The sequence below is a fragment of the Camarhynchus parvulus genome, chromosome 10 (assembly GCF_901933205.1).
Source record: "Camarhynchus parvulus chromosome 10, STF_HiC, whole genome shotgun sequence".
NCBI classification, from domain to species: Eukaryota; Metazoa; Chordata; class Aves; order Passeriformes; family Thraupidae; genus Camarhynchus; species Camarhynchus parvulus.
In genome coordinates, this window is record NC_044580.1 from 2,380,992 (window position 1) to 2,405,689 (window position 24,698).

The 24,698-nt window shown below is 53.7% G+C and overlaps 3 protein-coding genes across 4 annotated transcripts; 2 read left to right on the top strand and 1 right to left on the bottom strand.

Moving 5' to 3' along the window:
* Positions 1 to 100: 100 nt before the first annotated feature.
* Positions 101 to 6,518, top strand: SENP8 (SUMO peptidase family member, NEDD8 specific). The gene is made up of 3 exons (XM_030955641.1): positions 101 to 141; positions 670 to 747; positions 4,269 to 6,518. Exon 3 carries the CDS (start codon positions 4,297 to 4,299, stop codon positions 4,933 to 4,935), a length of 639 nt encoding a protein of 212 aa, XP_030811501.1. The 5' UTR covers positions 101 to 141; positions 670 to 747; positions 4,269 to 4,296; the 3' UTR covers positions 4,936 to 6,518.
* A 1,024-nt stretch (positions 6,519 to 7,542) lies between these two features.
* GRAMD2A (GRAM domain containing 2A) lies at positions 7,543 to 24,009 on the bottom strand. 2 transcript variants are annotated; one of them, XM_030955288.1, is made up of 13 exons: positions 23,952 to 24,009; positions 23,011 to 23,337; positions 20,371 to 20,484; positions 19,596 to 19,653; positions 18,189 to 18,261; positions 18,004 to 18,107; positions 17,333 to 17,431; positions 16,342 to 16,413; positions 15,423 to 15,485; positions 14,180 to 14,336; positions 9,657 to 9,756; positions 9,456 to 9,563; positions 7,543 to 8,981 (listed from the first exon to the last, which is right to left on the bottom strand). In XM_030955288.1, the coding sequence occupies exons 3-13, from the start codon at positions 20,472 to 20,474 to the stop codon at positions 8,978 to 8,980; spliced, it is 942 nt and encodes a 313-aa protein (XP_030811148.1). In that variant the 5' UTR covers positions 20,475 to 20,484; positions 23,011 to 23,337; positions 23,952 to 24,009; the 3' UTR covers positions 7,543 to 8,977. The 2 variants fall into 2 exon arrangements, with proteins under 2 accessions (XP_030811148.1, XP_030811149.1); XM_030955289.1 differs by lacking the exon at positions 23,952 to 24,009 and adding an exon at positions 23,502 to 23,602.
* On the top strand, positions 22,993 to 24,231 carry LOC115907496 (proline-rich protein 36-like). The gene has a single exon (XM_030955439.1). The coding sequence runs from the start codon at positions 22,993 to 22,995 to the stop codon at positions 24,229 to 24,231; it is 1,239 nt and encodes a 412-aa protein (XP_030811299.1).
* Positions 24,232 to 24,698: the final 467 nt, after the last annotated feature.

Here is a 24,698-nt window from a genome sequence, read left to right on the forward strand (position 1 = left end):
CGCGCACCGCCCCGCCCCGCCGCGGGCACGCCCACGGGCGCGCCCCCTGGATACGCCCCCTGTCGTTACGACGCGGCCGCGGCCGCTTTACGGCGGTGCGCGGTAACCGAGCGGCGGCGGCGACGGGCGATGAGGCGGCGGGTGAGAGCCGGGGGGACACGGCAGGGACACGGCAGGGGACACGGCAGGGACACGGTGCCAGTAAGGTCCCGGCAAGGACCCGGCGCTGGGCGCCATGCCCGGGGGTCGCGCCGGCCGCCGCCGTCGGGGGTCGGTGCTGGCCGGCCTCGGGCCCGGAAGCTTCAAGCCCGCGTTTTAAGGGGAAAAAAGGGTAAAATGGGTAAGGGAGCGGAGGTGTGTTAGGGTGCTGTGGGTGGTCCCTGCTCCCACCCCAGCCAGGCCCTGACCCTGCGCCTGGCCCGGGTGCCCCCTCTCCTGGCCCGTAATCCCCGTTTATTCCCAGAAAGGCAGCGAGGGGCTGAGCGGGATCTTCCCGGGGCTGTGGCGTGCTCTGATCCCGGCCCCGGAGCGCCGGGACACGCTCGGGGTCAGAACCGGGCTCAGAACTGGGTCAGCACGTGGCTCCTCCTCCTCCGTGGGGCGTGGGACAGCCCGGATCGCTTCCCCTGACCGAATTCCCCCTCCTGACCGAATTCCTGTCACCTCCAGGTCTTCCAGGCGAGTTCCAGTCCCTGCCCGTGCTTCCCGCTGCCCCCTGGATCAGCCCCTCTCTGTGGGAGGTGAGAGGTGAGTGCAGCGGCCGTGGGGTTCAGGATCGGAGCTGGGGTCCCATCGGTACCCCCGGGACGTTCCCGGTGCCCTCGCTCATCCTCAGGCGTTCTGCTCGCCGAGGGGGTTTTTCCTGTTAAACTCCAGGTTTTGGTCAACCCCGTCCTGGAGAGCAAAAACCATTGGGTGATGTTCCTGTGGCTCTTGGTTTCATGCTGTGACACCAAGAGAGGTTCTGAGTTTGGTTGCAGAGTCTCTGGTTTGGGGAATTTGTCCAGAACAGAGAAGTTTGGGCATAGTGAGTACAGAGCTTGGAGTATTTTCCTCTGATTTCAGCACTCATGGGCTGTTGAACCTTCAGAAGTGGGATGTTCTTGTATCATACAAGAATTATAACTTACAGCTGCAGAAAGATTATTTATATTTGACAAAAAAGAGACAACTACGCTTCCGTTCTGGTTGAATTGTTTAATTATCCGTGAGTTTTTCCTCTAGCTCTGTCAGGAAACATGAAAGTCCAGAGATTCAGGTGTCATCCAGCCTGGCTCCTGCTGGTAAATAGAAATTAATGTTCCTTGTCTGATCTTGCTCCATTAACAACTATCTAGACATGGTATCTAAACCTTATATTTCCAGGAAAATTGAATAAAAAGTTAAACCATAAGGTCTTTTACTTTTGATCTTAAAAGACAAAACCTTCTCTGTCCTTCCTCCTGCTCCCTGATAAAGTCTGGATTTTTTGTGTTCCAGGTGACTATTTTCCTATTTTACCTCCATGTTCTTTAAATTAGGAACAGGACTCTAGTGACACGTCACCCCAAACTATTCACTCTGGAGGTTCTTAGCATCTTTAATTTATTAAAATAGACTTTAGGATTGTGATTCACCCTCAGTTCACGCTCCTCTTGCTCTGTCACTGCCTTTTTATGCTCAGTTACTGAGGAGTCTCATTCCTTGGCTCTCAAGTGCCTTCAGCAATTACCTGCAGAGGGTTGTTGTCTTTAATGGTGTGAAAATAACAGGTTTGGGGTGGTTTTTGGTCAAGTGTTGGAAAACACAGGCTTTGCATTGTGTCCGGACACGGAAGGAGCTCCATCCATTTATGGATTGAACTCACACTGATTCCAGCAGCTAATTTGTTAAATTATTATAAATTCAGTGAGGGAAGCTTGACCTCTTGCCCTATTGATGCAGCACAGCACCATTTTCAAATGTGTAAATGAAATGATGGTGTTTGTATGGAAATGCTCCTTCCTCTCTCCCCGGTTTCCTCGTCTCAGCATTGGAGATGGGGCAGCTGAAATCCCTTGGAGGAGCTGAGGATTCCAGGGAGTTTGCACGAATTCCAACTACTAATATGCAAATAAAATGAACCAGCAAGACACTTGTTGGCAACCTCCAGCAAATGTTCCAGCCCTGTGCCAGTATTTATTCTTATTTTTATGGAAACTGAACAGAACGTGCCTGAGCCTTCAGGAAGAGAGTCCTGGCTGTGGCTGAGCAGAGCTGCCCCCAGTCCACATTGGGATTTCAACACTCCTCAGAGGCTCAGATCCACATCCTGGCTCCTCTGCAGATCCATCTTTAGCTCTTGTGGGACGTTCTCCCAAAGAAAGCCACCTCACCAGTGGCTTTTCACAGCCCCACCACTTTGTTTTGGTCCTCTCTGCTTACCTGACCTGGCTCTGAGGGAGCCTCCCAAGGGTTTTCCTTGGAGCTGCATGTGGTGAGTCATCCCACAGAACTCACAGGCAGTTTCCCAAATACCAGATGGCAATAAAATTAAAAGTAGTAGCTAGTGGCAATTAAGCACTTGCACTCGCCTTCCTGACTGGAGGAACCTGCCAAATGTCGTGACAGGAAAAAAAAAAAAAAAGACAACTGTGTTTCTGCAGAGTGGAAAATTAACAGAGCACGGGACACATGCTTCCCTTGCCCTTAATCCCATTTGGACTGAGTGGAAAGCTATTGGCTGCACTTCTACATGTCCAGGAGAAGATGAAGCAGAAAGAACACAATGTAAAGGAAAATCTGGGGCATTTCATGGGCACACACAAGAGGTATTTCAGCAGTGCCCATGTTAAACCCCCAAACAGGATGTTTGGAGGATGTCCAGATCTTTAAACCAGGCTATATTCAGGCAGGCTGAGGAGCTACTGGGATTCCGTTGGGATTTCTTGTTTTTACACTACAAGGGTTTGCACCACGAGCTTGGAAATAGTTGGAGCTCATTAAGGTCGGAAGCGTGTCCAAATACCATTGTGTTTGGCTCACACAAACAAGGGCTGCTCCCTTCCTCTGCTGACTCCTGCTCTCGGCATCTCCGGGATCCACCAGCCTCCCACCAGCGCTCACGGGCTGTTTCATGGCCCAAGCACTCACCTCAGCCCTTCCTTCCGACCTCTTACACATGGACCATGGCTCATCCATTCTGCTCCTTGCCTGTCACGTGCCAGGGGATCTTGCCAACATTTTTGAGAGATAAATCCCTTAATTTATGCATCCCAGGCCAGGAAGGGTTATTCCTCATGATTCATGTCACAATAAGAAGTGTGAATCTACTTCTTCCTAACAGAACACTCCATTTGCTTCATTCTTCTTTATCATGATGGAATATTGGTGACTTATTTATAGTGAATCATATTAAAGTGATCTTACCATTCTGAGCTTTCACACGAGGCTTTCAGAAATCTGAAGATGTTTTCCTGCTGCCTTTGGGACAGAGGAGGGAAAGATGAGTCCAAAACCAGTTCCATGCCATCCATGTCCCAAGTTGTGGCATTTCCAGCCCTGTCATGGCCAGGAAAGGATCTAGAGGCTGAGGATGCATCACAGCACTGAGGAGCCTGGAAGGGCTGCAGGGTGTGAGAGCTAAAGGAAAACCAATGTAGATATAGGGGCTCTAAATCAAATTTCCCTATGGAAAATCTCCTAAATCCTACTCTGGCTATGTAGAGAGTTGTCATAAAGATTCCCACGGTTGGGAACTGGTTTGTTTGTGATCTCGTCCTCCTTTGTTACTCCTTACTCACAGCTGTGCCTCCTGTGCTGGTGGCCCAGCAGGTTCTCCTGGAACAGGTCGCGCCTCTGGCACAGAGCTGGGGCACTCTGTGCTTGTGGAAAGGGACCATATGTCTGTCAGACAGCCCAAAAAGGTTTTTATTTAGGGGAATAGAGTGATGCAAAGAACTCCAGTACTTGTCACTGCACAGGTAAAACACTGAGACATGCAAAAACCACCTGACTTCTGGATCACTCCTGCTTTCTGTGCAGGAACTGCTCTGAAACTCCTTTGTTGTGAGGTTCAGATCCTCAGGATGGAAGGTTGATCTCATTAGAGCCACAGTAGGTTGCTGCTTAACCCAACACTGTGTGTTCTCCATCTGCTCATGGTCCTGCACATACCCACCTGGGAATCCTGGGCTCTCACTTACTGCTGCTGAGCAGGAACTCGAGGTGTTTGCTGGGCTGTATCCAGGTGTGGGCTGTATCCTGGCTCTGATCCAATTCCCACCCCGTGTTCCCTTTGTCTGTTGCAGCTCTGGCGGTGCCCGGGAGCAGCCCAGGATGGATCCCGTGGTTCTCAGCTACGTGGACAGCCTGCTGAGGCAGTCGGACGTGGCGCTGCTGGAGCCCCCGAACTGGCTCAACGACCGCATCATCGGCTTCGCCTTCGAGTACTTCAGCACCCAGCAGTTCCAGGAGTTCAGCCAGCGCGTGTGTTTCATCAGCCCCGAGGTGGCCCAGTTCATCAAGTGTGCCCTTAGTCAGGAAGAAATAGCCATATTCCTCCAGCCCCTGGACCTTCTCTGCAAGGAGCTGCTGTTCCTGCCTATCAATGACAACTCCAGCCAGGCCGCTGGGGGCACCCACTGGAGCTTGCTGGTTTATTTCAGGGACAAAAAGTGCTTTGCCCATTACGATTCCCACAGTAAATGCAACTCTGCCCATGCCAAGCAAGTGGCAGGGAAACTGGAGGCCTTTCTGGGAAAAAAAGGGGGCAAAGCCACCTTTGTGGAGGAGAAGGCACCGGCACAGCAGAACAGCTACGACTGTGGGATGTACGTGATCTGCAATGCCGAGGCTCTGTGCCACGGCTACTTCCAGGGCAGGATGGAGCCTCTGCTGCAGCTCCTCACCCCCTCCTACATCACGCAGAAGAGGTCAGAGTGGAAAGCTCTCATCACAAAACTGGCACAGAAGTGATGGGGATGCACCTCCAGCCCCCCAAAAACTGCCTTCCCAGTCCAAGAGGCAGCACCCCCAGTGCCTGAGGGAGATGCCCATGCACAGGATTGTCCCAAAGAAAAAGAATGTAACCCCTCTAGCATGGCTACACCCCCCCCAAACACCCCATTCCCTCCAGGAAAAGCCTTATTCTCCTCTTGAAATCACCGGCCTTTCAACTTCTAATGACAAGAGTCACTTTGCTTTCAAAGAAACCCTCTCCATGGTAAATTTTTACAGTAATCGCTGTGGCAAAACAGGTTGCTAAAGAGACTTCTCCACCTGTGCCCAGCAGGCAACACACCCTCATTAGGTGGCTTTAGTTGGCTTCAGGCATTGTCCTTCCAAGCCAGGTTTAGCAAATGTTCTTTAAGCCCAAGCCCCCGAGTGCTTTGTCGTGGACAGTTCTAATTTGTGCCTCCTGCTAATGGTATTGGAGAAATGTAGGATGTAGAAGCCAGGATTTTGTACACCTGAAAATCTGACATTGAGATGTCACTGCAAGAAGATGAGACTGCAAGGGAAATGCTACAATTAACTTAAGAACAGGGCAAAATCAAAGTCATTTTTCATCAGCCAGGTGCTCCTCAGCCACACAGAGATGGCTTTTTTTGGTCCCCCGCCCCTGCTTGTTCTTATTGCAAATTAAAACCCGACTCTGAACTGCTGCAAGATTAATAAGAAGCTGAGAAAGCCAATCCTAGGAAAAGAAACTTAATTGAGATGAAAAGCAACACTCACTCTTTGAAGTTTGGTGTTTTTCATTAGGATTTTAGGTCGTCTCTGTGCGGGGAGGGTTTGTCAGTGCTCCCCAACCCTTGTCAGCGGTCGCTGCTCCTAACACAAAACCAGTTCTGTTACTTGAGAGAAAAAAAAACAAAAAACACACTAGGCAGAACAAAAGGACAGAGTTTGAGGTATAAAAGCCAAAGATAACTGTGGGCTCCTTGAAGTCCTTAATGCACTTCAGAAAATTGAAACACTTCTTTTCCCGTGCTGGATGATGGCTGGGATCCTGGAGTGGATCCTCTCCTTAAAGACAGGCTTAGCAGTGTGGAAAATAACAATTAAACTGAGATGTCATGGCAGGATAAGGAATAATCTCTCACCTGGTGAGAAGCAAAGAGCAGGTTGCTCAGGTGGTGTCTAGCAGAGCAACCACACCCCTACCTGAGAAGGGAAATCCAGGTTAAACACAACCCTTGAGGAAGGATTGGTTTTAACCTGGAGCTCTTCACCACTGGTGTGTGCAGCAGCACAGCACAGAGGGGATGGAGGGCTTCACCTTCCCCTGCTCCAAGTGAATGTCAAGAAATCAGCCCAGGCTGCTCCAAAACACCCTCATGGCAGCACTGGGGGCCTGACAAGGGTTGGGGCCGTTCCCCTCCCTCCTAACACTGCCTGGACAGGAGAGCAGCCTCCAGCACCAGCCCTCCCTGGAAAACCCACTCAGCTGGAGCCAGAACAGGATCCAGCTGCTGGCTGAAGGGGATTCCCTTTGGACTCTGGGGGGCTTTGCCAGAGCAACATCACTGCCACTCCCAAATCCCAAATAAAACTCAGACCAAACTGTGTTTCCTGGCGTAATCCGGTCCTTGATGTCCCTGCTCATGCTGTGGTGCAGAGTGTAACAGCATGGTGGCTCTGAGTCATCCGTCTGACAGAGCTGTCTTGGCTGATTTAATCTCCCAGTCCTATTTTTAGATTGGCTTGGGCTGGGGAGGGAGGAAGACAGAAGATGGGATGGTGGGTGTGACATGGGCAACAGCAGGGGGATGTGAGGGCAGGGGCTGTGCTCACCCAACACCCCCTGTGCTCCTCAGTGCTGTTTCCAGGCCAGCAAGGTGAGTGTCCAGGGATGTTCCCTGCACCCAAAGCTTTTACGTGGCATTTCTTTACACAAAGAAAAGCAAACAGGCTCAAGCAGGATGTCATTGGGAGAGCCAACATGCACCAAACCAGGCAGGCAGACACCAGATGGGAAACAAAACCAGAGCCTTGCAACCACATCCTGGCAGCAGAGCCCTCCCAAAGCACACTGTGGGTTCATCCCAGTGCTCCTCCAAACCTCCTCCATGTCACTGCACCCATGGCTCATCCCACCACTGGCTTTAACCAAGGGGTCTTGAGAGGAGACCACATCCCTGGCTCAGGCTCAGCACAGGGACCCCAAGCACCTGCTGTTGGAGGACCCAGCAAACACCACGCTGGGCATATCAGACCAAACTCCCCCCAGTCCTCAACCTCTACACCTCTTTGTGGCGAAGAGCCCCACTTTGAGGTTGGACTCACTAAACACCAACTTGTTTGTTGGAAAAACAATCCTAAACGCATTTCCACCATGTAAATGAGCTGTGTGAGTCCCTGGCAGGGACAGGACGGTGCCTTTCATCCTCCAGGTCACCCATGGAATCAAAGGCTCCGACAGCCCCATAATGCCGGGGCTTTGAATAAACCAGACCATCCCCCCAGGCACCCCCGGGTGCCAAATCCCGCCCAGAACAGGTGACACCACCCCTGTCCCCACTTAACCAGCGCCACCGTGGTTTTCAAGTGGGGCCATTTTCATGCATTTTGCTGCAAGGTCCAGGCCTGGGAAAGGAGTGGAATTGAGTTGTGGATGTGCAGTGAGGAGGAGGAGGAGAAAGAGGAAGGCTCACTCTGCCCACCCCAGCTGGGCGGGGCTGCAACTCAGCTCCCTCCCCCGGCATCGCTGTCCCCACGGTGGCCCTGCCACCCTCGCGTCACATCCCGCGGTCTCTGCTGCCATCTAGTGCAGTAACCTCCTCGGCCCCTTCATCGGAAGCATCCCTTGTCCCCATGACAGGATGGGCTGTCCCCATGTCACCCACATCCTGAAGGGACACTGGGACAGCACAGATTTTGGGGTGGCCGGTTTTGGGGCTCACAGCCTAGCACCGCTGGGGAGGACGCTGGTAAGAGAGAGTGATGTGCTAGAAAATCCTGGGTTTATTGTAATTCCATTTAAAAGCCGTTCCAAGCCTGGAGTGAGCAGTGAGCTCTTCCCCAGGGCGCTGGGATTTGGCCCCGTCAGCACTTGTAGTTCCCAAAAAAAACAGGAAAGAAAGGAATCACACCGGTACCACCTGCCAGCCCAGGGTGCTCCCAGGGGGGCTGAGGGACAAATCCTGGGAGACAGATCCTGCAGCACTCAGCTCCATGTGGTTACAAGGTTAACAGGAGCCAGGGCACAGACACTGCACCCCGGGACATTCCCCAGTGCCAGCCATGGGCTCCTTTCCAGTGTCCTCATGGAGTGAGCAGGACTAACAAAGTTCACCTGGGCCAGGTGTGAACCCCAGCGAGGACACCTGGTCTGGGGGACCTTAAAGTGCTTTGCAAGGGATGCACACACACACACACACAACCCTCTCTGAGCCCAGTGCTCCAGGAGAGAAGGGCTGGGCAGCCCTGGCTTGAACCCTCTCCCTTGTGTGTGGGATAAATGACAACCCACAGGGCTAGTGGGACCTTTCTCCCCATCCCCACAGATCCCTGTGTTCAGGGCCATTCCTCCAGGAACATTCCCAGGGATACTGAGACAGGGACAAACAAGTGGGTTCTTGTTCTCTGCTTCAGAGCAGCAGTGGCAAGTCATCCATATTTCTGGGGGTTCCTGGTGAGGCCAAGGTCATCTTTTAACAAGAAAAAACCAAGCCTGAAATAAAAACCAGCATCCATCTTAGCAGCAAGTCCTAAGGGAAGGTCCAAGTGCTCAGCAGCCCCGAGCCATTGTCCAGTGCTACAGCACAGCAGTGTCCCAGGGAGAAAACAGGTTTCCAGTGGGATGGGGAGTTGGCACTGGTGGCCAGAACCTGGCTGCAAAGTCCCACCAGGAGCAAGTGCCCGAAGGAAGAGAGAAAATACTTGGTCCCATTTTACCAGCCGAGGGAAAGCCGGACCAAACGTAACAGCCACGGTTGGGAGGACACAGCACCGGGATCCATGGGCAGGGTGCCACCACCTCAGTGTCCATCCTCAGCCAGCACCTGGGGAACGGTCACCTGCAAGCAGGGAGTGGGGGAAGATGGGATGAGTAACTGCAGAGCTCCGTATCCCATCCCAGTGCCTTCTGATGTCCTCAGCCCAAGGAGATTCCCCTCCTGTCCATCCCACGTTGATGCCCACGGCCTTAGTCCCTAGGAACAGCCCAGCTCCAAAGAAATGTCCTGGTGCTTCCTACAACTGGGGAACCAGCCCCAAACCTATGAGGAAATTTCTTCCCAAGCTCCAGAGTCTCAGGGACAGCAGAGCTTCCCAGTCACTCAAACCAGCAGCTGATGGGATCACCTCTGGTCTGGAGATGGCACTGTGGGTTCTGTCACTGGCCAGCCCAACAGCAGGCCCAGGATAAGGGATAAAGCACTCCTTAGACACATCACAGAGCAGAGCCATTCCTCTTTGCACCCACATTCCCTCAAGTCCTCCACTCATGTCCCTCCACTGTGTGTCCCAAAATGCCCTTGAGGGTGCCTCACCTCCTGTGCCCGCGGGAGAGGTAATCCCGGTTCAGAGAGCAGAGCTGCTGCTCCAGACGGAAGATGCGGAATGCCAGGTACGAGGAGGACACCACCAGGAGACAGATGCTGGGAGCAGAGGAACAAACCAAACACGCAGTTGAGACTGAGACTGACATTCCCAGTGTCCCCCCAGCTTCCCTTCGCCCTCGGCACACTTACAGCACGATGAAGATCTTCAGGAGCTGGTAGTCAGAGGGTCTCAGCTCTGCCACACAGCTCTGCTCCACCTCCAGCTCCTCCTCGGTATTTATTGCACTTTCTGAAAGCAAACCCAGAGTCAGCAGCACAGCCACACTTGGCTGATGCTCCTGCTCCTCCAGCAACCAGGAAACATCAAATATTCCTCCCTCATGGGCTCAGACCCTGCAGCCAGGAGACCCCAGCCCATCCCCAGCACTCCATCACTGACTCCCAGGCTAACCTGTAAGGCAGAATTCCCCTGCAGGAGAGCAGCAGATGGATGAACACACTTTTATGGAGGTTATCACCCACGTGGAGTGTTGAAGATTGCATGCAAGATGTTTTCCATTACCATCTGTATGGCTGATTACCTTGTCAAGTGAGCAGTTTGCCTTATCTCTCTCTTTGAATGACCACATTCACACCTTCCTCGGGAGGGGACCTCCGCTGATAACAGACTATTGAATATCGGTGCATGACTGATAAGAACTATAACATCCCATTGTGAGATGCTCCGCCCAGAGGGAGGAGCCAAGCACTGCTACCCCATATACTCCAAGATTCTGAAATTGCAGTTTCAGTTTTGTTCTCCACGAGATTCCCCAGAAGAACAGCAGCTGCCTTTTCCTCCTAGATCTTCAGAGGAAGACTACATCCTTCTCTACAGAACCCCCTTGCTCCAACAGAACCACACCTGATACTTCAGAAGACTGCAGCCACATTTTCGGACTGCCACTAGCACCCTGACCAACAGAGTGTCAAGTTGGGTTCTGACTCTGTCAGTGTTGTTCCAGTGGACTGTATTGTTTATTTTATTCTTTTATTTCTTCCCTATTAAAGAACTGTTATTGCCTGCTCCCCATATCTTTGCCTGAGAGCCCCTTAATTTAAAATTGTAGCATAGGAGGGGTGGGGAGGGTTTACATTCTCCGTTTCAGGGGAGGCTCCTGCCTTCCTTAGCAGACTCCTGTCTTTCCAAACCAAGACAGATTTTATGGCTAACGTGAGGCTCGAGGGCACAGAAACCAAAAGGGAATAACAGTTCTTGAGTAATCTAACTTGTGTGTGTGGCTATAGAAACCTCATTAAGCGACACCATGTGGTCCAACTTGCCCTGGTTTGGGTGGCACGTGATCGTGGCTGTATTTCTCCCATTTATAAGCCCTTATCTAAACATGGGTCCTATAACCAAGGCTACTGTGTCTGTTATCCGGTTTGTGTTATGGGTGAATAAGGTGAGAATTCATGGATTTTTAACTTCCTCTGGAAAGCAGGCACATAGATTCACAGCTATCACACATTAAGTGTGTTTTTTGGAGTTACTTTAATAATGGAACCTGCTGAAGGAAATGACCCCAGGCGAAATCTTCTCCCAACCCTTTAGCCATTTCTTTAAGTCCACCCCACCAGTTTTTGAAGGGTTCAGATCCACTTTAAATATTAATGATATCATACAGTGGCTGGTGTTGCTGATAGGCCTGCTCTATTTAGCATTCAGAGAGAAGGGGAGACTAACCTGGATAACTACCATGACACCTACCCCAGAACCTAATACGCCTCCAGAGTCTAGATGCTGCTGCCCCAGAGCTGCCCCTGCCCCACAGTCCACCCCACTAGACTGCTGCCCCAGAGCCTGCCCTGCCCCACAACCCACTCCAATGTGAACTACCCAGATTGGGTGGGGGGGTTTGGTGAAAGAGATAGGCCAGATGCTGAAGGAATACACTTCCCAGCTAGTGAGAGGCCTTCCCCCCACCCTGAAGGGAGAGCTAACAGTGCAGCAGCAGCAGAACCCACAGATTTACAACTGTCCAGCTCCAGCTGATTGCAAAGGCAATCACAGCCAGCAGCAGTGCCCCTGTAGAAACAAGGAGATCTAAGATGAAAGCAGAGCACCCAGATAGGGGGCCCTCACAAGCCACAGGGGAACCAGAGGTTCGACATCACCGAGTCCCACAAAGTCTCCGTAATCTGCACAAAGACAACGGGACGTGAAGCTTATACAACCTGCTATGAGTCTGACTTATGGGTACAGGTTCCACTGGATGGTGGTAGGCAAGAATTTGAGACCCTTGACAGACTCAGGTATCAATCAGATTTTTGTAGGGAGCAGAGTCCCTCCTCTGAGACGCTTTTATAAGTGTCAGAGAGAGTTTTTCACAGGAAAGAAGCAGGAGCACCACCATAAATGCGCTAGAAACTCTTGAGAAACCAACACTGAGAGAAGTGATTTAGGTACTTGGGAGGGATACAAGATAACCACAAAGAGGTCACGGCAAATGTGTGGAGCCTGGCAAACACCTCCCAATACACCACCTTATTCAACAAAATGCTGACACCAACCAACAGTTTCTGTGCCAACAAGCTTAAATTATGAAGTATGATTAATGCCGATGCAGGCTCATGTCTCTCCAGTCCAAGAACTCAGAGAAGGATGGGAGATGGGAGGTAAGACAGTCCCATATGCACCAAGTACAGGCCCCAGAGTCAAGTCCAACGTTCCCAACTCACAGAGAGGGTACACCCCAGGCCCACCTTTCGGTGATCATGGGGAAGACATGGGAAGTAAGATAGAAACCCACTCTTCCTGCACAAGTAACTCAAAGAGAGAACACTAACGCCCAGTAATAAAGCCTCAACCTCCCCATTATTTCAACCTAAAACCTACCAAACAGAGTTAGGGTCCAAACAAACTAACCGATAGCCACAACCAAAATACAAGTTGTACGCGATCCCTAATCCAGACATGTGGGAACCCATTCATCGGGTGACAGGGCACGCAATGTTAGAAGCGAGGACCTGAGAAGGTAAAAACATGCAGCCTTACTGATATTTCCTCCGAACCTTACACCCAAACCAGTGGTTGGCATATGTGAGACAAACACAAGATTCTTTTCAGAACACCTACCCTGAGTAGCAACGGTTCACAGTCACGCAGTACAGGTGTCCCACCACAAAATCTGGACCAAAGAGTTCCAACCACTCACCCCAACACCACTAGGACAAGATGGATTGACTTACACCGTGCTAAATGAAGTGCTCACCGCTCTGGCGGACATGCTGGAGCCAGAGACCAACACAAAGTTAGACTATACATTGCTAACGCATTCTCCATTCCTGCACAAAGAAGCCTCATTTCTTTCACCTGGGGCTGCATACACCTGAACCGAGCCCCAGGGGTGGAAGCACATCCCACCATCTCCATACTGACAACTCACTGGAAAAGGGTGAGCTCCAACACTTGCAGTACATCGATACATCATTGTGTGTGGGGAAACACGGCAATGGAAGTATTTGAGAAAAGAGAGAAACACAGTCCTAGAAGCGTTCCTATCAAGAAGACAAAGCAAACCCCGAAAACCATTCCTGAGAGTTAAGTGCAAACGGAAAGCGTAATTCCCACTGAAGTCACAACAAAACATGTTCCACCAACTACAAAAAACAACTGAGTGCATGGCTTTTGGAGATGCACATTCGAATACAATTGTGAGCACGGTACCAAGAAGACGAGCCAACACAAATCTCAGCACCAAACCAGGATCACACCACTGGCAGGTACGTGACCCAATCTATGAACTCCTCACAGGACCCTGGGTTGTTAAAGAAAGCCACACCACTACACATAGACAGATCTTACAAAGCCAAATATACAAAGAAGTACCAAGAAGACAAGCAACACGACGAAAAGCCTAACACAGAAGAAAGACCCCCATGAAAAATGTATGGACCCACACAACAAATCGTAGAAAGAGAACCCCATACATTGCTGAGAGAGAAGTACCAAACTGTGAGGCTGAAAACTAAAACATATGACAACTTGACATCCAAACACCAGATCTACAAATGAGAACTGCAACTAGGCGATACAGAACTAGCAAGTAACAAACCGACAGCTCATCACACACAGTGAAGCCCTAGTGGAACATAGCCTACAAACATACTCATACCTCACTAAACACCACACATCAGCCCTGTCTCATTCACCAGAAGATTGTGTACTCCTATCACGAGAAAGTTGACAGTCATCACCCTAACCTCAAAAATACATACCCCCTCACACAGTGAAACTACCAATTAATGTTTATTAACCCCACAAAGATACATGTTTTCCAAACTCTGTGTACAAAGAAGAATTGTGACAACCAAAGGGGTATGGTGACAGTAAAATAGAAGTAGTGATTAAAAAAATAATCAGGATTTTCTCTCTTGATCCACACACCCCCGAATACATGTATGACTAAAAACTATAACACCCATTGTGGATGCTCCCCCCCCTTTTTCCCAACAATCCCCAGAACACACTCTACACTCTCACACCACATCAACACCCCTACAACTCCACTCAACCTTCAATTCTTCCCATAACTTTTGCTCCCATATCTTTCCTGGACCCTTATTTAAATTGTACAATTCAGAAGTGATTAATCTCCGTCAAGAAACCCCTACAACTCCTGTCTTTCCAAACCAAGACATGGAGCAAGGCACAAACCCATGCCCCTCACCTGAAACCAGCGGCTCCTCAGAGGTGAAGGAGCTCTCCTTGGTGCTCAGGCTGCTCACAGAGGTCCGGTGGATGCACTGGTAGTTGGCATCTGGCAGTGACAGTGACAGTGAGGTAGGTGACACCTTCCTCCACTTGCCCTCGGGGACGATCACCTCCTGTGGGAACAGTCCTGGTGAGCCATGAATGAAACCAGCAGTGCCACTGATATGGTGGGGCCAGATTCAAACTCAAACCTTACAGTATCTCCATGGAGCACCAGCACATTCAAAACATCTTCCTGAGGGAGAGCTGGTGTTCTATGATGGCTCCATGGGAATGCAGGTTCCTACTACCAAAGAAGGACCTGCCCATGCACCCCACACCTGCCCCAAATACCAGCTGCTGCCTCCTCCACCCCTTGAAGCTCAGGGTGGGCACCTGGAATTCTCCAGCATGCCCCAAATAGGGCAAAAAAAAGTGCCCCAAAAAGACAACAATTCAAATGGCATGGCAGCTGGCACAGAGAGGGGCTCCCCCAATGGAGAGTTCCCAGGGGTGGAGCTGCCAAAGGGCTGCATCCCACTGAAGCACCAGGAGATGCTGCCAGATCAGCCTGGGTCACTCCTGATTCATGCCATTCACTCCCTTGAAATGAGTCTTTAACCCCTGGGATGTCACCAGACCATGGGTGACATCCCACCTGTCACGCTCTGGTGCACCCCAACTGCCACCTCCTGTACCCAGCCCGAGGCTCAGGACCAGCAGCCATGGAAGACACCCTGCTCCAAAAGTGCAGGATATGGCCCCATGCTCCTGGATCATGCCATGGTTCAGCAGGTGTTTCCCTCTCACATCCTACTCATCCTGCAGATTTTTGGGTAACTCAACCACATTCCCAGCCTGTTATCCAACATTCCCAGCTGTGAACAGCATCAGCCATCGGGGAGCAGAGTGGTGGCATTTTCCACGTCACTCTGAAGTTTTTCTGTCTATACACAGACAGAGTGGCTGTGCTCAGCCAGTCCTCTTGACCCCTCTGCTCCTGCCAAGTCTGGGATGAGGGTCCCAGAGGACAAGCTGTGATGGCAACAGGCACATCCCTGCATCCTTAGATAGCACAAACAGAAGAACCAGCTCTCTCCCAACTCTCTGAGCAGGCACCAGACAGTGTCAAACCCACCAAGGGCACCAGGTGGGCCCCTCCACCCACATGAGGTCAGGGGGTCTCTCCTGTCCTCTCCCAGAGCTGCCCTGACCCTCACCAGTGACACAGAGTCCGGCTCCTCCGACAGCTCCTTCAGACTCAAGCTCTTCTTACTGGAAACCTGCATGGGGAGGAAAGGATGGGGCATTACAGTGCCAGCTCTCCCTGCTTCAGCCTCAGCCATGAAATGGAATTTGGGCTTTTCTGCTGAGACTGTGAAGAGCAGCTGCTAGAACTTATAATCTGTTCTGGGGCATGAGAAAAGGGCACTGCATCAGTGCTTCCCATCACAAAAACCTGGTGGGGCCATGGTTGAGCCAAGGGCTTTCGTGGACAGGATAAAACATCAGGGGGTTAAAAAAAGAAAGAGTACATCTGGGCAGAGCCCAGCACGTTTCAAAGATTAAGTCCCCCAGTTTGGCAACACGGCTGAATCATCCAAATCATTGCCCTGGCACAGCTGGCACACACCCTCCTGGGCAGGGCAGGGCTCCTGCACAGCTTCCCACGTGCTTCAAAGTCAGGGAGAAGAGATCTCCACAGTCATCCTCTCCAGCTCAAGGGCTGATGGACATCTTCCCCCACTTAAGTTAAATTATTTTTAACTTTGTATCATTCTTCCTCCCCTTAAAACTTCAGACCTGGGCAAAAGGCATCAATGTGCAGAGTGGCAAAACTAGTATTACCACCAGATTATAAATAATTCATACCCACGCCCTGAGAGAGAGCAGAAACTCGGAGCTCTGCCTCATCCATGACCCAGAAAAGCCCACGGGGTCAGGACGTGCCCAAGGCATGGCTCCTGCCCCTCTTCCCATCCCTTGCTGAGGAGTGAGGATGCTGGGAAATGGAGAGGGCTTTGGGAGCAGTCCAAAGCCTTGGAGGCAGTGATGAAGAGCTGTGTTCAGCCCAAAGGGCAGGTGCAGAGCCTCAGGGCCATGGACACACGGTGGGACACAGAGTGGGTGGGTGGGTACCTGCAGGTGGGTGCAAACTCTCCTCAGGACATCATAGACACTGTCACGAGAGATGAGGGATACAAAGATGTACTGCAAGAGAAAGAGATGAGCTGTTGAGAGAGATTCCCCCCATGCTCAGTCCAGTTCTCCCCAGGCAGGGACAGGCAGAGACATTGTGCCCTTGAATCTCCCCGTTTTCAGGAGCCACGTCTCCCCCACGGGCATTTCCCTGCGGAGCTTCCCTGCTGTTATTTTTGCAGCCTGCTAAAACCTGGACCAGATTTTTTTGGGGCCAGTCTTGCTCAGTTGCTGTTCCTACAGCTTTCCCATGCTCAACCCAGAGGGACACGGCAGCAAATGGGGCCAGGACCTACAGAAAACATCCCCAGGGGTAGAGGGACACAGGGCCACACTCACCATGCCTGACACAGAGCCCCTGGGTGATGTGCAGTGCAGCCACACATGGCTTTGAATGCCCAAATCCTACCCTGTGCCACTCCCTGCTAAAACCCACCTCCCAAATTCCACAGGAATAACTGCCTCCCAACATTCTGCAGGAACAACCTCCTCCCTGGCAGGGACAGGCAACACACAGTGCTGGCAGCAACACCTGGGCAGGCGAGGACTTGGACACACTACATCAGCTCACTGCAGCCAACAACATCCACCAGGATTTAAAAGCTGGAAACACAGCCCTGTATCCAAGTTTTCCACCAGCTCTGGCTGAATGCCAGCCCAAACCCTTTCCCTGCTTGTGTTTAAGGAGTTTAAAGGTTTTACGTGAGCCTGGCAGGGATTTGTCAGGCTCGACCGAGTTTCACTTGGGCTTTGCTTCGTCCAGGAACAAAGTGAAATTCAGGAACAAAAGCAAAGCTGTGGTGTTTGCCCTGGCTGGCAACCAGCACAGAGAGCAACTCTCACTTCCTAACCAGGGATGGGAATTGCTCCACTCACTGCTCTCAAACCACATCCAGTTTGGACCTGGGCATCTGCTGTGTGTTGGTGTTACCTTTCTGCTGGCAGTGGTGGTGATGGCCAGGCCGTTGGGCAGCAGCCGAGCCGTCTTGTGCTTCTTTATCAGCTGTACAGACACCACTGGGATCACCACCTGCAGGGCAGGAACACCAGGATGGACACAGCACAAGCACCATCCAGCCAGTCTCCCTAACACCCACCAGGAGAGCCCCCCATGCAAGCCCAGGGAGGGTGAAAAACAAGGCAGGATGTTATTTTTGGCAGGGTAACTTTGCTGAAAGCTCGAGCTTCCTTCAGGTATTTGTTTAAAGCATCACATATAAATAATTCAGTCCTTCAGCCCAGTTTTAAAGGAAGTCATCTCTGCCCAAGATCCCCGTCAGCCACAAGACTAATGGGGAAACATCAGATTGTAAATCAAGAAGAAAAGCCAAGAGGGATTCAAATCTCGCCCCTCCTAAAACCTTTGATCTTCCTTCAAGCGCCATTGCGGCTGGAAGGAGGTTTTGCATCAGGGAATTTTAAACCAAACCAGTATTTGGTATCCCCAGGCTGATGCCACAGGTCATCAGAGCAGGAGGCAGGGCTGTGCTCCCCTTCCTATTGGAGGTTTCTGTTGGGGATTTTGGTGGTATTTGGGTGCAGGGGGAGATAAGCTGTGGTTACAAGCCCTGAGGGACCAGGGTGGGCTGGTGCCCACATTACCTTAATGTCCTTCCCAAAAAGGTTTGCGTAGAAGCAGAGCCAGTTGGGGGAGATGTAAAGCCTTCCCTGGATGAGGATGTCTCTCTGGAGTGCGCAGGAGCAAACTGCAAGGCAAAGAGAGAACCGTGGCAATCCCTGTGCCAGATCCTGCCGCCTCCATGCCCATCCCTCACCCTGCCACCCACCTTTCAGCACGCTCTCCTCCGTCGGGATGTCCTTGAACAGCTTGTGGTACTGGGAGTTGTACTTGCTAGCAGCCTGAAAGCAAAGCAGAGCAAAGTTATCCGGTGACCTTGCCGATAAGGAGACCCAAAAATCCCTGTCCTGCAAGAAAACCTCCCTCTGCCCGCACCCGGGACCGGCGCAGGGGGGTCCCACCGGGCTGGGAACAGGAGCCCCGACGGATTAGAGGAAGGTTGGATGATCCAGCACCCGGCGAAGGCTGTGCCATCCTCCCAGATTAACATTTCCCTTAATAGCTACAGGGGCTGCTGAGGAGCCGGTTCTCTGCCAGGCTCATCTGCAGGCAGTTTCTTTAGCCCAGCGGTTTCTCTCCTCCTCCTCCTCCTCTCCCCTTATCCGGGACACGGTGACAGCACTTGCTTTGCGCCCATCGCGCCGCGCCATCCAGCTATTTATATTCCCGGCGCCACTTCAAAGCCTGCCGGCAGCCGCCACGGGAGGCTCGGCAGGTTGGCCCTGAAACGCTCCTGTGGCCAAGGTAAAGCTCCAAAGCGCTTCAATGCCTTCCATAAATCTGCTCAACTCTCTGCTCAACTGGTCCTGTAAGGCAGCTCTGTGCCCCCTGCCCTCGGGATGCTCCCATGGGACAAGGCTGTCCCGCGGCAGTGACAGCGGCTGCTGTCACCAAGGGAGGAGTGGCTTTGCCAGGATGCAGAGAAGGCTGGCACAGCAAGGCTGGTTGGTGGCAGCCACACAGGCAGAGCCCTCCTGCCCACAGGTACAAGGTCACCTTTGCTCTGAGCACCTTGTCACCGGATGAGCTGGCCCTAAGAGGATCAAGGCGCAGCAGCACCTACAGTTGGCTCAGACACCTCCCAGAGGGATGCTGGGATGGTGGGGGTGCCAGTGGGAGCATTCCAGGAGAACACGGAGGGCATTACCCCCTGGTCCTAGCACAAATCCACTGCTGGCCCTGTCACCCTCCCAGATGCCTCTGAGGCAATCAAAAAATGTTTTTCTCCTCCATTTTCTTCATGGAAAAAGGCAAAATGCCACTTCCTGTCACTCCTTCCTCTTCCAGAGCATCTCTTATCTGTAGATGGACCAAAACCATCTAGTCTGGGCATTATTTGAACAAGCAAAAAGGTTCAAATGGACAGAAGTTTAACTGCTCTCAGGCAACACTTCCACTTTCTCCTTTGCTATAGATGGAAAATCCTGGAAGCGTTTGCAAGGCAGAGCACAGGCCACACAAAACCATCACCAGGTCTCCTGAAATTAAATGTTCTGCCCCACATCAGAAGCTGCCTCTGGCTCCTTCAGCCCACACCTGAGACCCCAGGTAGGCTCCTCCTGGGGCAACAGGCTACAACACTCCAGCCTGGTCATTCCCAAAGGCAAAGGCTTACCACTTCCCGGTGGCATTTCTTGATGTCCTCATCCTTGAGGGCTTCGTTCAGGCGGAGGCTGGAAGGAAAAACGATAATCACCAGGTAAGCAAAGAGCCACAGGTCTCTCACCCGCTCCCTAAAACACGTGTGCTGCAATATGAGACACAAAAAAATGTACAGGGCAGAAGAGAGACCCCCAGGAAGCCACATTTTGGGTGTCTCCATGATTTATTGTGGCACTGGGCATTGCTGAGGCTCAGTACTGGCTGTTGAGGGCTGATCTCTCATGAGAGCCAGTGAAGGCACCAGGACCAAGGTACCTCACACACACCCCAGCTCTGGGGGAAGGAGCCCAGAGTTGACCTGGCAGCAGCTTAGGACAGGTTGGGAGCTGGAAATGTGCAGCTTTGGCAGCTGGGACAAGGATTCCCAAGAGAAAGCAGAGGCAGGAATTTGGGAATGTGCCTGAGCAGGGGGGTGGACTCAGCTTTGGCCGTGCACAGGGACATCCATCCATGTCCATCCCACGGACAGATGGAAGGACAAACCATGGAGAGAGTAATATCCTACCAACAACCTCAGCAGTGGGAATACCATCCCCTTCCCAAAACCCCTTTCACTTCCCTGCTTTTATACCCACAATATTTCAGGGAGAAAACAAAGTTGGGCCCCCCCTGTGCCCTGCCCCAGCTGGCAGGCAGTGTTCAGGGCTCAAAGGCAGCAGGAATGCCACGGCAGGACAGAAAAGAGAGAACACTCAACTGCAGGCAGACCCTGGGATGCTGCTCCTCACCTGCTGTCGAGGGAATCCAAACTCTTCTGCTTGTGGGACACCTCCAGCTTCTCACGACCGTGCCTGGGCTCGGGGCTCTTCAGGGGAGCTGCCTTCTCATGCATCGGCGTGGCACTGCAAGGAGACACTGTCAGCCCCCTAGGGAAAGGGGAAAAGGGGTCTGGAGCTGTAAATCTGTTCCCTTCAATCCCAGCCTGCACAGAGACGTCGGAATCTGCCGCTCAAGGACAGCAAGAATATTTCTGCTATTTCTCAAGTCACGTGGAGATAAAAAAAAAAAAAAGTCATTTTTCTGCCAGGGACTCCCCAGTGCTCAGAACAGAGCAACCAAATTGCTGCAGCTCACAGAATCACAGAATTTCTAGGTTGGAAGAGACCTTTAAGATCATCGAGTCCAACCCATCTTCTAACACCTCAACTAGATCACGGCACCAAGTGCCAGATCCAGTCTTTTTTTAAAGACATCGAGGGATGGCGACTCCCTGCGATAACACCCTCCAAAGCAGAGACTCTACTCCTTAAGGGCTGGAGGTCGGGATGGGAAAAACCACAGGTCTACAAAACTCCTAGGGGAGACGGATTTCAGCCAGGGTCTGCTCCTCTTGGTCGGCAAACACCATCTTCCCAGGGCAGAGCCATCACCAGGCACCTTAGAGCCAGTTATTTACCATCAGTAACGTTATCAGAGGTGCTTATCAGCCACAGCAGGTAAAGTAAACACGGGCCCAGCGCCACAGGCAGGTTATCACCTGGCAGGCCACACAAAGGTGACACTTCCACTCTCAGCAAATCACCACCAGATATTGCTGCGGCACTGGCAGCCAAGCAGAGCACCATCCCAGGGGACCGGTGGCAAGGCAGAGCCAGCAAACAGCCACAGAGCCATGGAGAGGAAATTATTCCAGGGAAAGCACTCAGCTCACTAGGCAGGGGGTGATGGCAGAGCAGGTGGGGCGGTGGCAGGACAGGATGAGCCCCAGCAGGCGGGACAGGCAGAGCTGGAGCACATCCCAATGCATGTGGAGATGATGCCATGGCAGTGTGGCAGAGCCCAGGCCGAGGAGCCAACCAACTCTACTCTGAGAGCAGCTCCTTCCCCACCTGTACTGCCCTAGACACATCCTGCTCCTGCTCCGAGGGGCTCATCTGAGAAAAACCCATGGAAACAATCCCCTCAACTTGGGAACAGCCAGGATAGGGGTGCTGGATCCCAGCAGCTGGATCCCAGCCCAAATGGGCTGAGAGCTGAAGCTGCGTGAGCTCCCACATCCCCACAGCCTCAGAGCCCCGACCAAAACACTGTCCAGGTGCAACGGAGCCCGGCTGACTCCCAGCTGGAGGCACAGGGAATGCTCCCACACCTGGTAACACATCCATGGGGGCACAGAACCAAACAGAAGTCACTGGTGGCGTGTGGTTGGAAACAGGCTGGGAAAGAGCTCCTGGATCCCCACGGCCACTGTTGGCAGAGACCTGCCTGCACAGCCTGGAGTCCGAGCACTGCAGGGATGGGATGGACACACTGAGGCTGTGGGTTTTTAAGAGCTCAGGTCAAAGGATGTGTCAAGAAGGGAAAGGAGACCTTACTGACAATAAGCACCAAATAACAAGAAGGACCAAAATAACATCCCCTGGCATAGCACCAAAAGGTGTTTTCCCTACCTGACTCCTCAGGCATCCTCTGCCAGGGGATGCCAACCTACCCTGAGGCTGAAACTCCTATCATGGAGGCACCAAAGCCTTCACCTGCCCTTCTCCCATGCTGAAAAGGGGCTCTGACCCGATCCGGAGCCTCCTTGTCCAGAGCTCAGCATTCTCTGGCTTCCCTCACGTCATCCCTTAAATCCACAAGCGCCTGCGCTGCTTAATCCGGGTGAGCGGATTTATCCCCAACTGGTGCTGACACCAAGGGGCACCACACAGGGATCAGGGACAGCAAAAGCATCAGAACCCCTCCGAGGTCACCAAACACACAGAAATCCCCTAAAATGAGAAAAAACACAGGCTGGAAAGCACTTGGAAGTGCTGCATCCTTGTTTCCTCTCCCTCTCATGGCCACCATCAGGGACAACTCCTGGACACAGCACTGGCAGTGGGATGCTCTGGGGGAGTCTGGGGAATGTGAGGAGCATCCTCAGCCCCAGCAGGGACTGGCAGGAGCTGCTTTGTCTCCTCTGTCCAGATCTTGCTCCATCCCGGCTTCTAGATGCATCAGGGATAATACACATCCAGAGTTTGGGAGCACAGGGTAAGGCTGGGCTCCAGGCACAGGGAGGTTTCCCTTCCAAGAGGTGCTTCCAGTGCCAGCACAGTGAGGAGAACATTTTCTAGCAGCTCATACTGTCACCGTCCTCAAAGAATTTGTTCAGCACCAAACTGGTCCTGAGGTAAACTCACTATCCCAAGTGTCCCAAAATACAAGTGGAACAAAACCAGTCAGAGTTCAGCGCTCCTGAGAGAAGGCAGAGAGGGTTGGTGTAGAAGTTCTCTGCAAAGTGAAAACAATCCAGCGAACTGCTGCCCCTTTGCCCACTCCTAACACCCACTCCCTGCCCACACCGGCTCCCCGAACCCCCAGGTTTTGCCAGGCGGAACCCGGCGCTTCACCCTCCCACGATATCGATGTCTCCCTTCCCTTACGCGGCGCTGGGATCCAGCCTGGAAAAGGTCCGGCGCGAGCCCCTCCGTCGGCGAGCGATTTTCGCTGGATCCCTTCCCCGCTGCCGGAGAAACGCGCGGCGGAGGCCGGAGCGAGCCGGGCAGGGATCCCGCCTCCCCGTGAACCCCAGGAGGCTCAGAGGCGGAGGCAGGCACCGGCGGGCGGCCGGCCGCGGCCCGAGCGAGCCCGGGCGGGATTCGGCGAGCTGCCCTTGGTCCCGGCGTCCAAGGTCATTTCAGTCCCGCGTGTCGGAGCTGGAGCGGAGCCACCCCGGGATGCTGGAGAGGAACGGCCGGAGCCGAGCGGCGCTGGCAGGAGAGAATGAGGCGCGACGTCAAGGCCGGAGGGAGCCCCGCGCGTCTCTCCCGCGATGTCCCCGGTGTTCCCCCCCCCGGGAACCGGGGGGTCACGGCGGGGACAGAGCCGAGACCCGGGTCCCGGGATACCCGCAGGTCAGAGGGTCTCATCTCACCGGGAGCCGCTCCGAGCGCCCCGCGGCACGGAGGGAGCCCGGAGGGAGGCGACCCCCGGCCTGCGGGGCACGGTGGGACTGCGGGTCTCGGCCACCGCCGGGGCCGCGCCCGGGGCAGCCCCGGCGCAGATCCCATCCCCGCCGGCGCTCAGAGCCCCTCAGGCGAAGCCGGCGGGTCGCCGGCGGGCAGCGGCGGGACTTCTCCCCGGCCCGGCCCGCCCGGCCCGGCTCGGTCCGTCTCTTCACGGAATGGGCGAGGGGGTATCGGTGTTTCCGCGCTCCCCTCAGCGCGGCGCCGCCGGCCGGGACAGGCCGAGGGCCAACACCGGCTCCGCGGCGGCGGCGGGAGGGACGCGGCCCCGGCCCCTCCGGCCCCGAGGCCCTTCCCGGCCCCAACCCCCTCAGTGCCGGGTCCCCCCAACCCCGGGGCCCCCCGAGCCCCCCCGCTACCTGCGCGCGGCCCCGCGCGCCGCCGTCATTCCCCGCGCGCCCCGGCCTCCTCGCGCCGCCACGGCGCCCGCCCATTGGCCGCCCGTCGCCTTCCACCCCGCCCATTGGCCGCACACTGCCGAGCCCCGCCCCTTCCTTCCGCCCATTGGCTCCCACCGCCCAGTCCCGCCTCCGCCACACTGAGCACCGCGTCCCGCCCCCGCAGGCCCCGCCCACCACCGTGAGGGCCGGAGCCCGGCGGGGTCCCGGCCCTCAAAGCGACCGCGGTACAGCCTCTTAAAGGGGCCGCGCGGCGGGCGAGCTCCGGGCCTCCTCCGCTCCAGGCGGGGCTCTGGCGACGCCGGAGCCACCCTGAGCTCCCGCGGGAAACCGGCCTGGATGTCAACCAGGCCCGAGGTCCCCTGCTGGCTCTCTCCCCCAGGCACGGAAACCCCAGCTCCCAGTTTCCCACAGAAATGCCGGTAGAGCCCCCAGCCCTACTGATTCCTCCTTGGGCCCACTCCCCACCCCAAAAAATGCCTCTAGCCCTGCCCTTGCCTCCCTCGAACGCCTAACGCCTGTAGAGCCCCTCCACCCCTGCAAGCAGCCCCAACCCCAGCAAACTCCTCCACTGGCACCCCCTCAAACTGCAGCAGAGTCCCCCAGCCCCTACAGACCCCCACACCAGACCCTCCTAATGCCTGCAGATCCCAGACCAGACAGCCCAAGCCCTGCAGACTCCATCAACAGATCCCCACCCAGAACCCT